The sequence below is a fragment of the Amyelois transitella genome, chromosome 27 (genome assembly GCF_032362555.1).
Source record: "Amyelois transitella isolate CPQ chromosome 27, ilAmyTran1.1, whole genome shotgun sequence".
Lineage (NCBI taxonomy): Eukaryota > Metazoa > Arthropoda > Insecta > Lepidoptera > Pyralidae > Amyelois > Amyelois transitella.
In genome coordinates, this window is record NC_083530.1 from 964,574 (window position 1) to 982,496 (window position 17,923).

Sequence of the window (17,923 nt, forward strand, 5' to 3'; positions counted from 1 at the left end):
TTTCCCATGGATGTCGTAAAAGCCGACTAAGGGGTAGGCCTTATAAACTTGGGATTCTTCTTTTAGGCGATGGGCTAGCAACCTGTCACTATTTGAATCTCAATCCTATCTTAAAGCCAAATAGCTGAACGTGGCCTATCAGTCTTTACAAGACTGTAGGCTCTGTCTACCCCGCAAGGGATGTAGACGTGATTGTATGTATGTATGTATGTTCAATATTAAGTAATTTCTTATTGTCCACAGCGCCACCAAAAGCAGTTGAGATAACTGGACACGCTCCGAACTCCAAGATGGAGGTGAAGAAGGATGAGGAAGTCACCTTCGAGTGCCTGGTGAAGGAAGCCAAGCCGGCAGCCAAGATTGTCTGGTACAAAGGCAATGTGGAATTGAAAGGAGATAAAGGTTAGTTCTTCCTTTTTTTTTTTCAATATATATAAATATATATTGATACTTAATGATAGAATTGAGATTAAAATTGTGACAGATTGCTAGCCCATCGCTTTAAAAAAAAGAAGTTTATAAGCCTATCCCTTAGTCGCCTTTTACGACATCCATGGGAACGAGACGGAGTGGTTCCCGGCGCCATAACAAAAAAGAATAGGACCACTCCATCTCTTTCCCCCGGATGTCTTAAAAGGCGACTAAGTGATAGGCTTATAAACTTGGGATTCCTCTTTTAGGCGATGGGCTAGCAACCTGTCACTATTTAAATCTTAATTCTATCACTAAGCCAAACAGCTGAGCGTGGCCTATCAGTCTTATCAAGACTGGTGGCTCTGTGTACCCCGCTAGGGATATAGACGTGATTATATGTATGTATGTATTGTACATTTGTTGACGTCAAAAAGTTACGTACTACGTATATTTATGTATCACAATTACTAAGACAAAATTCTACATAGTTTTATTAACTTTTCCATTACAATATAAAAGAGACCTTACAAAACCAATATATCTTAGAATACTGCCTTAAAACGGATACCTCAGGCGATTTCGCGTTATTAATACCAACATTAATAATATCTAGGCGATCCAGTTTTTTCCAGTTCTCGCCGGTTTCATCCAGTTCCAACCGGATTTCTAGGGTTTTCAACCGCTTTTAACGGCTCGTTAATTCGCCGCGATGAAAAATCGCATTTTAATTTTTGAATCAAAGGTATTATAGTGTTATATGGGTAGGCATTCCCTTATCGGCTTTTACGAGTGTAAACGGTTTATGCGATGAGTTGAATATTACGTTACGCCAATTTTGATGGCTTAAATTTTTTTTGGAAACCGTGACTCAGTTGTAATAAAGTCTCTCAGGTACGCGGTCCAAGATTCAGCTCTGATGAAAAATATTTTCTATTTTGCTTTGTTCTCCTGAATGAAATATCAACGTTACCTACATACATACATATAGTCACGTCTATATCCTTCGCTGGTCAGACAAACAGTCTCGTTAAACTGCAAGGCCACGTTCAGCTGTTTAGCTTAATGATAGAAATGAGATTAAAATAGTGGCAGGTTGCTAGCCCATCGCCTAAAAGAAGAATCCCAAATGTTAAAGCCTATCCCTTAGTCGCCTTTAACGATATGCTTGGGTAAGCGATGGAGTGAGTCATTATTTGGCCTATCAGTCTTTTCAAGATAGTTGGCTCTGTCTACCCCGCGAGGGGTATAGACGTGACTATATGTATGTATGTATTCCTATTCCAAAGTTAACATATTGTTTTGTTATCACAATTATTATTTATCTTGTGATACAAAATTAAATTTATAATTTCCACAAAATTCCAATTTGGTAAAGAGCTTTAAAATGTACCTAATTTTGTGCTTGTTGAGTGTTTAATTTTAGATATTGGATGAAAGAGCTTTTGCAATTTACCGGCCACTCTCTCTTGCCGAATAATACGTAGGTACCTACCTAATTGTCAGCGCGCGAAATTGAAATTTCGTTTTTTGGAATTTGTATAAATGAACTTATTTATTTACTCCATCTCTTTCCCATGGATGTCGTAAAAGGCGACTAAGAGATAGGCTTACAAACCTGGGATATTTTTAGGCGATGGGCGAGCAACCTGTCACTATTTGAATCTCAATAATTGAGATTCAAATCATTAAGCCAAATAGCTTAACGTGGCCATTCAGTCTTATCAAGACTGTTAGCTCTGTCTGCCCCGCAAATGATATAGACGTGACCATATGTATGTATGTATGAACTTATTTACTCAACATGCATACCTACAAACATAAATATAATCATGTCTTTAGGTTTACTGATATGAAAAAATTAAGATTCATATTAAGTGACAGGTTGTAAGCCCGTCGCCTAACAGAAGAATCCCAAGAATCCCTATCCCTTAGTCGCCTTTTACGACAACCATGTGAAAGTGTTGGAGTGGTCCTATTCTTTTTTGTATTGGTGCCGGGAACCACACGCCAATTCATTTGTTATTAGCGCTAAATCCGTCGATTTTTGTACATGGCGTTTAATACGATGCTTTTTTTAAATGGCGGGAACCACACAGCATGGAAGCTTATTTAAACGAATGGCCATTCAGTCTTTTCAAGACTGTTGGCTCTGTCTACCCCGCAAGGGATATAGACGTGACCATATGTATGTATGTATGTCATAAATATTCAACGATCACAAAGCAATGTAGGAATCCACAAGGTACACGGAACTCGAAATCAAGTAGTCACTAACTTTGAAGACCGTATGTCGTTTTCTTGAAACTTATTTAATTAATGGTTCAAATTGCGGTGACCTGATGCGAGTGGCCGATAACAGGGCGTTTCAACATATCGAAGTGGTTTGCGCTTCATTGCAATTATTCACAGCTAGCTGTTGCCCGCGACTTCGTCCGTGTGAATTTCGAATTTTTTGCGCGTTAACTTATTTGCAGGAGAACTCATGAATTGAGTTCGTTCAAATGACGGTTACTTTTTTTTAGTGAACTGATTTTGATGAAACAAAGTGTAAATGTTTTTCTGTGTTAAAATAAAGCAATTGGTGAAAGTTTTAAGTAAATCGGTTCTGTAGTTTCGGAGATAAGCGTGATCATACTTACAGACAGACAAAAAATTAAAAAAAAAATTTTGCTTTCTATTATTCTTTCTAAGTGTCCATTTCATTTCAGTCAAATCCCTCAGACCCCCAAACCACTCCATCCCTTTCCTATGGATGTCGTAAAAGGCGACTAAGGGATAGACTTACAAACTTGGGATTATTTTTTAGGCTTATAAAATACTTGATATCTACATATATATATGTGGGCGTGCGTGTGAAACATTATCCAATTTTATTAATAGTTAGTTGACATTCAACGAATTCAATTAAAACGGCCTATTTCGATTCCCGCCAAGTCCACCCCCCATAATTGGGTACCAGCGACTAATTGGGTGTCATTCTCATCTCTGTTCATTGATTAAGCAAGTTTTCCATTTCAATTATTGTCAAACAATTTGGTCGGGCAGCGGACGTAGTGATGGGCGATAATAATCAATTATTATCGATAGTTTTTAATGAGTTTTAATTAATTTTGTTAGAATTTAATTTTAAAGTAATGTTAACATACATACATAAAAACACGCCTCTTTCCCGGAGGGGTAGGTAATAATGTTAACATTATTTATAATTCGGCAACAATACAAAAAAAAAAGAATAGGACCACTCCATCTCTTTCCCATGGATGTCGTAGAAGGCTACTAAGGGATAGGCTTACAAACTTGGGATTCGTAGTTAAGCGTTGGGATAGCAACCTGTCACTATTTGAATCTCAATTCTATCTTAAAGCCAAATAGTTGAACGTGGCCTATCAGTCTTTTCAAGACTGTTGGCTGTTTCTACCCCGCAAGGGATATAGACGTGACCATATGTACATAGGTACATATGTATGTAGTTTTTAATGAGTTTTAATTAATTTTGTTAGAATTTAATTTTTAGTAATGTTAACATTATATATAATTCGGCAACAATACAAAAAAAAAAGAATAGGACCACTCCATCGAGATGGATTCTTTTTTTTTAATTGGTGCCGGGCACCACACGGCACAAGTATTTATGTATAATTAAGAGGGATTGTCAGATTATTATTCGATTTTACGTGGTTTGTTTATGAAATCTTGTTTACCACCAGACAGGCAAGATTAAACACATTCAAATGAATTTAATAATATTTGATATTTTTTCTTTAATTGAAAGCTTTCTTTACGATCCACGGTAATGTCAGTTATGTCCATTTTGTTTAAAAGGAATAAACTCAAAAACTATTAAACCGATTTTAATGTAATTCGGCATGGAGATAGATTAGACAAACGGGTGCGAAGCTTAGTAGGTATTTAATGAATAGGTCAATAATTCAATTTTGTTATTGTTTTTATAAGTACGATTCTTCTTAAAGGCGATGGGCTAGCAACCTGTCACTATTTGAATTTCAATTCCACAAAGCTGAACGTGGCCTGTCTGTCTTTCAAGGCTGCTTGCTCTGCTTACCCCGCAAGGGATATAGACGTGATTAAATGAATGTGTATGAATAATGATAAAAAAATGTATTTAATCATCAGTTTTCGAATAAATAATTATATCGAATTTTCACAAAAAAAAAATTCCACGGAGTTAACTTTTTCCTGATTGATGACTATTTTCTTCCCCCAATTTCTCATCCTCGATTTTAATCTACACTCGAAAGTTCAGTAGAACATGATAAATAAACATACTTACGGGAAACAGGGTATCATTTACATAAAGTTGTAAATTGCCAAAAGTTCCCCTCGCCACGTGGCCGCCATTTTGTTTTGATACTGAGCTAATATAAATTATAATAAACTTTTACTGTGTAATGATGAGTCTGATATCATCAGGTATATTTCTTACTTGATAATGTACCAAGTTTTTGTACTGATATTTTTATTTATATATATCACATAATATATAGTCACGTCTATATCCCCGGCAGGTTAGACAGAGCCAATTGTCATCAAAAGACTGAAATGTAACATTCAGCTGCTTGGCTTTATAATAGAATTGAGATTCAAATAGTGACAGGTTGCTAGTCCATCGCCTCAAAAAAGGAAAGAGATGGAGTGGTTCTATTCTTTTTCTATTGGTGCCGGGAACCACACGATCATACATATATATGTATATACATTTAGGGTTCCTCACTTAAAAGGTAAAAACGAGACCTTCATGGCTTATGGAGTAGACATAGCTCATGGAGGAGACTAATATTAAAAAATAATAGTTTAAAAAAAACTAAAAAACTACGCTTTATTGCTAATCAAACTAAAAAATAGAAAATAAAATTTAAAGACAAAGGAATTATAAAACAGTAGTAGCAAGTCGAACAATCGGTTATAGTCAATTACCTCCGATTAAAATTATAACAAAATTAAATTTATAAACAAAACAATTGAAATCTGAGTAAAAAGCGTGGGGTGCCTGATGTAGTAAATATTAAAATCATTCTATTAGCATATATTTATGACAAGAGAGTTATGAAAATGAAGTAAAATGCACCCCACGCTTTTTACTCTGATTTAAATTGTTTTGTTTATAAATTTAATTTTGTTATAATTTTAATCGGAGGTAATTGACTATAACCGATTGTTCGACTTGCTACTACTGTTTTATAATTCCTTTGTCTTTAAATTTTATTTTCTATTTTTTAGTATGATTAGCAATAAAGCGTAGTTTTTTAGTTTTTTTTAAACTATTATTTATTTTCTATTTTTTAGTTTGATTAGCAATAAAACGCCTAGTTTTTTTATACAATTATTTTTTGGTAGAAGTGTTAACTTCCTACTACTTCTACTACGCTGTATAACTATCTTACTAGAAATGACTTTCGCAACCATGCGGCCATCGCCGGAGGTTTTCACAACTAACTTTCTTAAAGTTATATGTGGCCTGATTGGATTAAATCTCATAATATTCTCATCATCATGATTCTTTTTTAGGCGATGGGCTAGCAACCTGTCACTATTTGAATCTCAATTCTATCTTAAAGCCCAATAGCTGAAGGTGGCCTATCAGTCTTTACAAGACTGTTGGCTCTGTCTACCCCGCAAGGGATATAGACGTGATTATATGTATGCATGTATGTATGATGATTGTTAAACCCAGTTGAAAAGAATTTTATAGTGATAAATCACTGTTAATAATATTTTTGACTATCCAGCAAACATAACAATTTTCGATTGTGGCCTTGCCAGGAATCAAACCACAAGATTAAGAGGCAGATTGATACAGGAACAAAAATATTTCAAACATACCTCCACTGCCTTTACAACCAGGAACGCAACAATGTTTATCTGAAGACATCGTGGCACTTTTGTAGTAAAATCTGTCTTTCACAAAAACAAACACAAACTTGGGACTCCTATCTCAAATAATCAGGTACTTTTTACAGGAGTCCTATCTCAAAATATCTGCACAACACAGTGAACACAGTCAGAGTCCAATCTCAGATGATAAAATCACACGAATATCCGGAAGAACAAAGCTCGACTCAACGGAAGATTCCAAACTCCAAATAACGACAAGTTATCAGCACAAAACAAAGTGCAAATAGGTAAATACACAGGCACCGGTAAAAAAACAGAAAGAAAGTTTACAGGTGTTAGAATCGAATTCAAAACTTACTGCAAAACTTATTTTACATAAATAAACAAACTGTCACTCATTTTCCAAGCGAGTATTACAGTGTTGCTATTATAAATATGCAAAAGTTACATAATGTTAATTCAAGAATCGCATTAATATGTTAAATACGTATTAAATATCGCAAAGTTCTGTAGGTAGTAACTTTATTCTTGTATTGTTGTAAATTTAGTTGTTCAATTTTCATTTATTACTTTTGTTTTATTACTTATATATTTTTTATTGTTTTAAAATATTCTACTAATTCTACTATTGTTTCTAATGGTAATTCTAAATGGAGCAATGCGATGAAATAAAGAAGCCTCAGGTTAATAGTGACATTATATGGAAATATATTACATCTCTTTTTGACTCATTATACGTCAGAACTTCTTGGTTTCTTGTATGGAGATTACTGGCACTGGTGCTATCTCTGTCTCTCTTACTCTCATACGAAGGATCTAAAAATGAATTTATTAATCCTGGCAGTTTTAATAAGGATAATGAGAAACTCTTATCAAAATATTGCATTGTCATCGGTCCTTGATACGTGTGCAAAGTTTCAAGTTGATCAGACGTTTAGAAATCAGTGAAAATTAAGCTCAAAGATTCCGTTACATACATACATACATACATACATACATACAACCCAAGCTAATAAAAGCGTAGTAAAAAAAAACGTCAAAACATGAAATGAGAAATTTTTCGTTCATAATTTTGGAAGCAATAGGGGGTGTGATAGGAACCTATCACGTGGCGGTCGTGTCAACGTCACTGCGTTATTGGTGCGAGTGAAACCGCAGCGCAAAGATATAGCGCTACTAGATCTTCTATGGCGAGTAACTAGTTTTTTTGCACATACATACATACATGAAAAAACCGCCGAGCTTGCATGAAGAGAGTTATGATTGTGAATGAAGCGAAGGAAGTATGTAGAGATCGTGGCAAGTGGAAAGAGGATGTCTCTGCCTACCCCTCCGGGAAAGAGGCGTGATTTTATGTATGTATGTACATACATACAATCGTGACTATATCCCTTGCGGGCGGTCAGTGACATTTTATATTTTTTAACTATAAATAATAAATAAATATATACGGGACAAATTACCACAGATTGAGTTAGCCTCGTAGTAAGTTCGAGACTTGTGTTACAAAATACTAACTCAAAGATACTATATATTTATAATAAATACTTATATAGATAAACATCTAAGACCCAGGTCAATCGGAGAAAGTTCGTTTCCCATCATGCCCTGGCCGGGATTCGAACCCGGCACAAGTTTGTGACCCGGTTTTGTGAGCATATTGAGCAGGTCTGAGAATCGGCCAAAATCTATTTTTATACCCCTTAGTGATAAGGGTTGTCCACCCTTAACATTTTTTTTTTAACTAGAAATTATTTACATACATACATACATAAACTCACGCCTCTTTCCCGGAGGGGTAGGCAGAGACTACCTCTTTCCACTTGCCACGATCCCTGCATACTTCCTTTGCTTCATCCACATTCATAACTCTGTTCATGCAAGCTCGGCGGTTTCGGGCACTTTTGACCTGACCCTTCACCAGGACGTCCTTAATTTGATCAAGATATGTTCGTCTAGGTCTTCCCACCCCGACCTTTCCCTCCACACTCTCCTTGTATATCTGCTTAGTCAACCTGTTTTCATTCATCCTCTCCACATGACCGAACCATCTCAACATACCCTTTTCTATTCCTGTAACTACATCTTCTTTCACATCACAACATTCCCTTATCACGCTGTTCCTTATCCGGTCACTCAATTTCACACCCAACATACTCCTTAACGCTCTCATTTCCACTGCATTTATTCTGCTTTCGTGCTTCTTTTGCCATACCCAACTTTCACTCCCATACATTAATGTCGGGACCAACACGCCCCTGTGCACAGCCAGTCGAGCCTTTTTGGATAGTTTCTGACTGCTCATAAAGGCATGCAAAGCTCCATTCACCATGTTCCCCGCGTTCACTCTCCTTTCAATATCACTATCACACTTGCCATCTGATGTAAACTTTGATCCTAGATATACAAACTCTTTCACTTGCTCAACTTTTTCTCCTCCAATCAAAATATTACATGCTGTCATTTCTTTCTCCATTTCAAAAACCAGTGTTTTAGTTTTACTTACGTTCACTTTCATTCCTTTCTCTTTTAAAGCTTCATGCATACAGTTTACCATCTCCTGTAACTCCTCCTAAATTATTTATATGTCAAAACAACGTTTGTCGGGGCAGCTAGTGTACATGTAAAATATACACGTAAAATATTATAAATTATTACTCGTTCTTATAAAAAAATAAGGCACATCCAGTAGCAATAAATCCGCGATAGCGTAGTGAGGCGACAAACGAATATCGACAGCTAATATTTTATGCCGGTGCCGAAAACCCCACCACGATATTTTTCTATTAATATTATCTGAAACTTTCCTTAAGTTTTGACGGTTTTGGACAGATAACTTGCGAATAGTTTTATTCTTAAATATTTAGTTCTGTGAGATTTTGAGGTGGCAAAAGTTTTGTTGGAATTCGGAAAGTGGTTTCACAGAATTTGTCATACGTATATGTGAGTTACATACTAGCTCAACGTATATATTAGTTTAATGGAATCGACTAACGTATATCTGGTTTGTAAATGAAGGTTTCTTTTTTTCAGTAAATAACAACGTAGGATTTGAAATATAGGATAGACTTTTTTATAAAGTAAACATCATTGATCGAAGCACTCTTGCACAAAGAAAACAAGACTTGTCATTACATATACTAGTTCTAAATTCATTCATGTTTTTTACTGTAGACAATGTGCATTCGTCCATGATTTAGTTTTAAGAGATTTAATTTTGTATATTGACGTCCGATGAAAATGCTGCAGTGTAGTTTGTTCCGCCGCTTCTTCTACACATGCGCTTTGGAAGCGGTAGTAGTTATAATTAGATTTAAGTGATATGACGTCAATAAGTGATACCTTGTATCCAATTTTGAAAATAAATCTATTCTATTCTACACACGTACATACATCACGCCTGTCTCTGGGATCCACGCGGCCCATTTTTAACATCATGACAAAAATATACAATAAATTATTAATAAGGCCGCACGAAAACTTCTAAAACTCGAAAGCGACCTGCATCCGACACCTTTCTGCCATTTTAAAATGACAACTTCGTCAAAAATTCCACATCTCTAACGTTGTAGCGTGCCGTCTCCCCTGAATATACACTCTGTGTTCCATATACGTAAGCAGATTGACTAAGCAGATATACAAGGAGAGTGTGGAGGGAAAGCTCGGAGTGGGAAGACCTAGACGAACGTATCTTGATCAAATTAAGGACGTCCTGGTAAAGGGTCAGGTCAAGAGTGCCCGAAACCGCCGAGCTTGCATGAAGAGAGTTATGAATGTGGATGAAGCGAAGGAAGTATGCAGAGATCGTGGCAAGTGGAAAGAGGTAGTCTCTGCCTACCCCTCCAGGAAAGAGGCGTGATTTTATGTATGTATAATAACCATCCCTAATAATGTATGGGTTCTACATTTACTAAAGATTACGATTATATGGAACCTGCTGTTTTATAACTTCCGTGTGAGACCGGTTCTGTAATGGCGATATGTATTTTAATGCGAGTGCTCGAGTCTTTAAGTGGATGTAATAAGTGTGGTATTAAAAATGGTATGCAGTGCTATTGCAAGATGGAATGCTGTGAATTCTTTGCCATTTTCTATTACATACATGCATACATATAATCACGTCTGTATCCCTTGCGGGGTAGACAGAGCCAACGGTCTTATAAAGACAAATTAGCCACGTTCAGCTGTTTGGCTTGATGATAGAATTGAGATTCGAATAGTGACAGGTTGCTAGCCTGTCGCCCAAAAAATGAATCCCAAGTTTATAAGCCATCCCTAAGTCGCCTTTTACGACTTCCATGGGAAAGAGATAGAGTGAGCCTATTCTTTTTTATATTGGTGCCGGGAACCACACGGCATGAATTGGATAAATACGTGATTATATGTGTGCCCCAGACTGTCAAAAAATTACACCTTTCTTTTTTTGGCAGAAGGTTAAATACTAAACTCATAACTGAACCCTAAAAGGACAGCTAATTAACGCCATCTGCTAACAATCTGCAGATTACCAAGTTTCTAAGAAGCGTATTTACATGTAGTAAGATAAAATTTTATTGACGCCATTTTGAATATTTTCACTGACAGAGTACGGTACCTACTTATAACCTTAAAGATGATTTTAATTAGTGTATTTATAAATTGTGGGGGGATGATTTTGTTCTCTGTTAAGTGGTGTTTCCTGTAACTAGGTTTCAGGTTCGAGTCCTGGTCAAGTCATAGTTAGAAGAAATTCAAATAAAAATTTTTTATTCATTAGTATAAGACACTACATATCAGTTATTAATTGTCATATCTTTTGGTTTCACAACATTGGTTGACGACAAATAAATTAACTACTTAAAACTAAGTTTCCTGCCGCTTCCAAAGCGTCAGTGCAGAAGAAGCGGTAACAATCTGCACTGCAGCATTTTCTTCAACAACGTCAACTTCACAACTATTCAGACTTAGAATAGAAATGTGGACGAGATAGTAGCATTATTTATTTCTATTTATTGATAATTCACGGTTTCTTTTAGTTATACTAACAGCCCCTAAAATTAACTATTAATATTTATAAAAACAAACATACCTACAGCGCAAATCGTACAATGCTCATTCAAAATAAACTACCCGTTCCAACTCGAATTCTGAATTGTATACTAGCAAGGGTCATTTTATGAAGAGCTCTCGAATCAAGTAGGTTTTCAATGTGAAATGTTGGTATTTATATTCGTAATCCCTAATTGATTGTAGTTCATAAAAACAGTTGTGTTTTGTTTTTACGCAAATTTATTTTATTTATTTACGCCAGCCGCTTTATATAAATACAACTGAATAGTAGTTCCAATTCAGTACATACATACATACATATGGTCACGTCTATATCCCTTGTGGGGTAGACAGAGCCAACAGTCTTGAAAAGACTGATAGTTAAAAATGAGACCAATCCATCTCTTTTAATGAATACCGTTTGAGGCGACTAAAGGGTAGGCTAAAAAACTTGAGATTCTTCTTTTAGGCGATGGGCTGAACGTGGCCATCTAGTCTTTTTAAGACTGTTGGCTCTATCTACCCCGCGAGGGATATAGACGTGATTATATGTATGTACATATGTGTGAAATGAAGACACTGACTAATTGACTTACATATTAACTCACATTCCAAACCACAAGGCATTTTCTGTTCATATTATTGAAGTCCACCCCGTGAATGGAAAAGATGTGAAGATATAAATAAATATATATACGGGACGAATTACACAGATTGAGTTAGCCTCGAAGTGAGTTCGAGACTTGTGTTACGAGATACTAACTCAACGATACTATATATTATCTATACTAATATTATAAAGCTGAAGAGTTTGTTTGTATGTTTGAGGGCGCTAATCTCAGGAATTACTGGTTCGAATTGAAATATTCTTTTTGCGTTAAATAGACCATTAATCGAGGAAGGCTTTAGGCTATATAACATCACGCTGCAACTATAAGGAGAAAAGAAATCATGGAATATGTGAAAAAAACGGGGAAAATTATTCATCCTTGAGGACTTCAATGATGCCCAATATAACTTTTCCACGCGGACGAAGTCGCAGGCACAGCTAGTAATAAATACTTATATAGATAAACATCCAAGACACAAGCAAATATATGTATATGTGTATCAATACCAGTTATAAACCCGTAAAATACTTTTTAAGGAAAATTTCCTTCGCACAAATTTTCCCGAGGGAATTTATAGAGAGAATTTATAGAATCCCTTAAAAGGGCGTGAAAAGGTACCCTTAGGGTAGGGAATACCGCTTGATATTTCAGAAATGTAAATGATTTTTCTCAATAATACTAACCGATGTTCTTATAGTGAGGGGAAACATCTTGAGGAAACCTGCACATTCAGGTAAATGGATGTGTAACATACATATATACGTATGGCCACGTCTATATCCCTTGCGGGGTAGACAGAGCCAACAGTCTTGAAAACAACAGAGGCCGTCAAATTACTACATTACTTTTTCATATCACTCAATACTCATTCAAATAGCGACAGGTTGCTAGCCCATCGCCTAAAAGAAGAATCCCAAGTGTATAAACTTATCACTTAGCTGCGTTCCACGACATTCATGTGAAAGAGAGATGCGTGTAGTCCTATTCTTGTTTCTATTAGTGAAACATGACACCAAAATATAGTTTTGCAAAGGAACCTAATCCGTATTGGATCCATGGTTAAACATCCATGGATGTCTTAAAAGGCGACTAAAAGATTGGCTTACGGGTTCCTTTTTAGGCGATGAGCTAGCAGCCTTGAATCTCAATTCTATCATTAAGCCAAATAGCTGAACGTGGCCATTCAGTCTTTTCAAGACTGTTGGCTCTGTCTACCTCGCAAGAGATATAGACGTGACATAGGTCGATGAGACTCCAATTTATTAAAAAATGATTAAATCTCGAGATACCAATCTTCGGATCTAAAACAAGCAATTAACAACATGTCAAAAATCCATCAAGTTCTCGTGAAAATGACGAACTTATTAAATTTCATGTCTTCAACAGATTAACCAGGGATGTATACAAACATTTTGAAGTTTATAACTCGTTTTTATTCAGCACTAGCGACCCGCCCCGGCTTCGCACGGGTGCAAAATTATAAATGTTATTATACATAAAAACCTTCCTCTTGCATCACTCTAACTGTTACAAAAAACCGCATCAAAATCCGTTGCGTAATATTAAAGATTTAAGCATACAGACAAACAGACTAAAATAGCGACTTTGTTTTATACTATGTAGTGACTAGCGACCCGCCCCGGCTTCGCACGGGTGCAAAATTCGGAAAAAAATATACATATAAATCTTCCTCTTGAATCAAGATGGAATACCCATGGATGTCGTAAAAGGCGACTAAGGATAGGCTTACAAACTTGGTAGGTATTCTTTTTTTTTAGGCGATGGGCTAGCAACCTGTCACTATTTGAATCTCAATTCTATCATTAAGCCAAACAGCTGAACGTGGCCTATCAGTCTTTTCAAGACTGTTGGCTCCGTTGTGACATTGTGACCAGTATGTATGTATGTACATACATACATATGGTCACGTCCATATCCCTTGAGGGTTAGACAGAGCCAACAGTGTTGAAAAGACTGAATGGCCACCTTCAGCTATTTTCCTTAAAGATAGAATTGAGATTTAAATAGTGGCAGGTTGCTAGCCCATCGCCTAAAAAAGAATCCCAAGTTTGTAAGCCTATCCCTTAGTCGCCTTTTACGACTTTCACGGGAAAGAGATGGAGTGGTCCTATTATTTTTTGTATTGATGCCGGCACCGGCACCTAGATAAACATCCAAGACCCAGGCCAATCAGAGAAAGTTCATTTCTCATCATGCCCTGGCCGGGATTCGAACCCGGGACATGATGTGTCACAGACAAGCGCACTACCGCTGCGACACAGGCCGACACAGTGAGAGAGTAGGAAGTATATCAAGAGATCGTGGCCATTAAGAAGATAAAGTCTCTGCCCACCCCACCGGGAACAAGACGTAAGTGCACGTTGTAAAGCAAATCGCCGAATTTAAGATTTTAATGTACTCTAGAGATGTCTACGCCGATTATAGTAATTTCACTATGTAAATTCACCTTTATACTGAGACGCTTTGTAAGATCGTTAGGTTTAACCCCCCAAACGAATAGAGGGGTGTTATTTACTGAAGCCGTATGCCGTGTGGTTCCTGGCAGCAATACAAAAAATAATAGGACCACTCCATCTCTTTCCCATGGATGTCGTTAAAGGCGACTAAGGGATAGGCTTATAAAATTGCGATCCTTTTTTTAGGCGACGGTCTAGCAACCTGTCACTATTTGGATCTCAATTCCATCATTAAGCCGAGCAGCTGAACGTGGCCTTTCAGTCTTTTCGGGACTATTGACTCTGTCTACCCCGTAAGGGATATAGACGTGACTGTATGTATGTATGTTATTTACTGACATATCTCACCGAGATCAAGGTGCCGTGTGGTTTCCGGCATATTTGAATAGGAAAACTCAATTTCTTTTTCATGGATGTCGTAAAAGGCGACTAAGAAAATAGGTACGCACCGAAGAAAAAACTGTGAGAGCTGCTTCTCTTTCCGTGAAAGTCGATGAAGGGATAGGCTAATAAACTTGGGATTCTTCTTTTAGGCGATGGGCTAGCAACCTGTCACTGTTTGAATCTCAATTATATCGTTAAGCCAAACAGCTGAACGTGGCCTATCAGTTTTTTTAAGACTGTTGGCTCTGTCTACCCCGCAAGGGATAAAGACGTGATTATATGTATGTATGTATGTATGTTATATCGTTAAGCCATACAGCTGAACGTTTCGGTCTTTCAAGACTATTTTGGCTCTATTTAACCCGTAAGGGATAGAGACGTGATTGTATTCAACCTAACATACACTTACTTACATATTTGTAGATACAAATACGGGTGAAATAATTGTTTACATAACCTTCATTTCTTTTATTTTTTGTTTCAGTTGCACACGAGCGAGTGAAAGAGATAGAAGGTCCAAATGGAAATCCCAAATCGACCAGATATACAACAATCTCAAGGTATGTATTTATATTTATGTGCCGTGTCATGTGGTTCCCGGCACCAATACAAAATAGGACCACTCGATCTCTTTCCCATGGATGTCGTAAAAGGCGACTAAAGGATATGCTCATAAACTTGGGATTCTTTTTTAGGCGATGGGTTAGCAACCTGTCACTATTTGAATCTCAATTCCATCATGAAGCCATACAGCTGAATGTAGCCATTCAGTTTTTTCGAGACTATTGGCTCTGTCTATCGTGCAAGGAATATAGACGTGACTATATGAATGTATAAGGAATGTGGATATGAATTAATGACGGCTATGTTCAGTTCAAATGTCAAACTTTTGTTCCGCCGCTTCTTCTACACATGCGCATAATTAGATTTAAGTTATGTGACGTCAATAAGTGTTACATACAAACCTACATAAAAATCACGCCTCTTTCCCGGAGGGGTAGGCAGAGACTACCTCTTTCCACTTGCCACGATCTCTGCACACTTCCTTCGCTTCATCCACATTCATCTCTCTTCATGCAAGCTTCATCTCTCTTCGGCGGTTTCGGGTACTTTTGACCTGACCCTTTAATAAGTGATACCTTGTATCCAATTTTAAAAATAAATGTATTCTATTCTATCATAAGATTGATAAATACATAACCGGGCTCCTGAGCTGACGTCGGATTCGATCCTCTATACTACCTCAAACGATTCTGCCAATTTAACCACTACACCACAAGTTAGATACGCATACATTCTCGCACACCCGTCAAAAGTTCACAATGTCCGTCCGTAGCACACAAATCTAATATTCAAAACTTTGGACGTTCCACAAAAGCAATTTATTAACTCATGCGCATAGGAAATTACATACTTCATACAAAGTTGTCTTCAATTTTAAACGTTAGCACTTTGACACGTTTCGCGAGTGTGTAAATTATATGGTAGAACAGATAGTTACCTTTTCATATTATCAACCTTGACCATATTTTAAACATGACATTTGTTGTTCCCGGCATTGCCGTGTGGTTCCCGGCACCTATAAAAAAAAAGGACCACTACTCTGGACCAAAAATATACATACATACATATAGTCACATCTATAAGCCTTGCGGGGTAGACAGAGCCAACAGTCTTGAAAAGACTGAAAGGCCACGTTGAGTTTTTTTTGGCTTAATGATAGAATTGAGATTCAAATAGTGACAGGTTGCTAGCCCATCGCCTAAAAGAAGACTCCAAAGTTTAGTGAAAAATTTTCACCTTTCTTGCTATCACTGTTCATGAGATACAAGCCCGGTGACAGGTTACGAGACAGACAGCGGATGTTTTGTAATTGGGGTTCCAATTTTACCTTTTAGGCACCCTAAAATTAAATTGCTCAAGATAACATATCTGTACAAACTATATTTTAATCATTCAAAAGATGTTTCAAATTCAGAATTGAGTTGAAGAGTGTACTCTCTTCAACTCAATTCTGAATTAAACACTATTAAGTATTTGATTGTTGACGTTATAAGCGTACATACGTGCATACATAAAATCACGCCTCTTTCCCGGAGGGGTAGGCAGAGACTACCTCTTTCCACTTGCCACGATCTCTGCATACTTCCTTCGCTTCATTCATAACGTTTTAAGCGTAGAAACGGATTATCTTTTTAAAGTGACCAACACTACAGTTACGTTCTTACATATATATGGTCACGTCTATATCCCTTTCGGGGTAGACAGAGCCAAAAGTCTTGACAATACTGATAGGCCACGTTCAGCTATTAGGCTTGATGATAGAATTGAGAATCAAATAATGATAGTGAGGTTTCTAGCCCATCGCCTAAAAGAAGAATTCCAAGTTTATAAGCCTATCCCTTAGTCGCCTTTTACGACATCCATGGGAATGGGATTTGATACAATACAACAAATAAATAAATAAACTTCATATTAACGATGCCTGACTGTTTGACAAAATGGTACGTTTCTTTTTTTACCAATAAAATACGTACCTCAACTTTGGACCCAAAAGTCATATAAGAGGGGATTATTCTTTCCCCCCCCACCCCCACGTCACTCAAAGTGACAACATTCAAGATTTTCTCATGAATACACATTTACATTTGGATTTGAAGAATAAATTAAAGTGCCGTGTGGTTCCCGACACTAATGGAAAAAACAAGCTGACTGTGCTGTGACAAAAACAAGCTGTGAGCTTAACTTTTATAGCCTCAAGTTGTGCATTTATTACATTACTAGAGGCCGCTCGCGACTTCGTCCGCATGGAAACCCTATCAATCCCGCGAGAACTCCGGGATAAAAAGTAGCCTATGTGTTATTCTGGGTCTTCAGCTACCTACTTACCAAATTTCATCGTAATCGGTTCGGTAGTTTTTACGTGAAAGCGTAACAAACATCCATACTGACATACTCACAAACTTTCGCATTTATAATATTAGTGTAATTGGTTTATTCTATAAATTTTACCACATAATTTTATGGACCAATGATCTGTCAATCAAAATAAATGGTATAACCTTTGAACTATTAATCATTTCGCTCACTAGCGATTTTTACTGGCTTTTGCTTGTGCTGTATCAATACAAAAATATTATGTTCCTTGCAAGCAGG

At 36.8% G+C, this 17,923-nt stretch overlaps 1 protein-coding gene across 1 annotated transcript in view; it reads left to right on the forward strand.

Annotated features, from left to right (window-relative positions):
• Positions 1-17,923, forward strand: part of LOC106138984 (nephrin) — a 200,258-nt gene that overhangs the window by 94,755 nt on the left and 87,580 nt on the right. The window contains exons 4-5 of the mRNA XM_060951941.1: positions 244-402; positions 15,252-15,327. Of these exons, the coding sequence (XP_060807924.1) occupies positions 244-402; positions 15,252-15,327 (235 nt within the window). The remainder of the gene's footprint in view (positions 1-243; positions 403-15,251; positions 15,328-17,923) is intronic.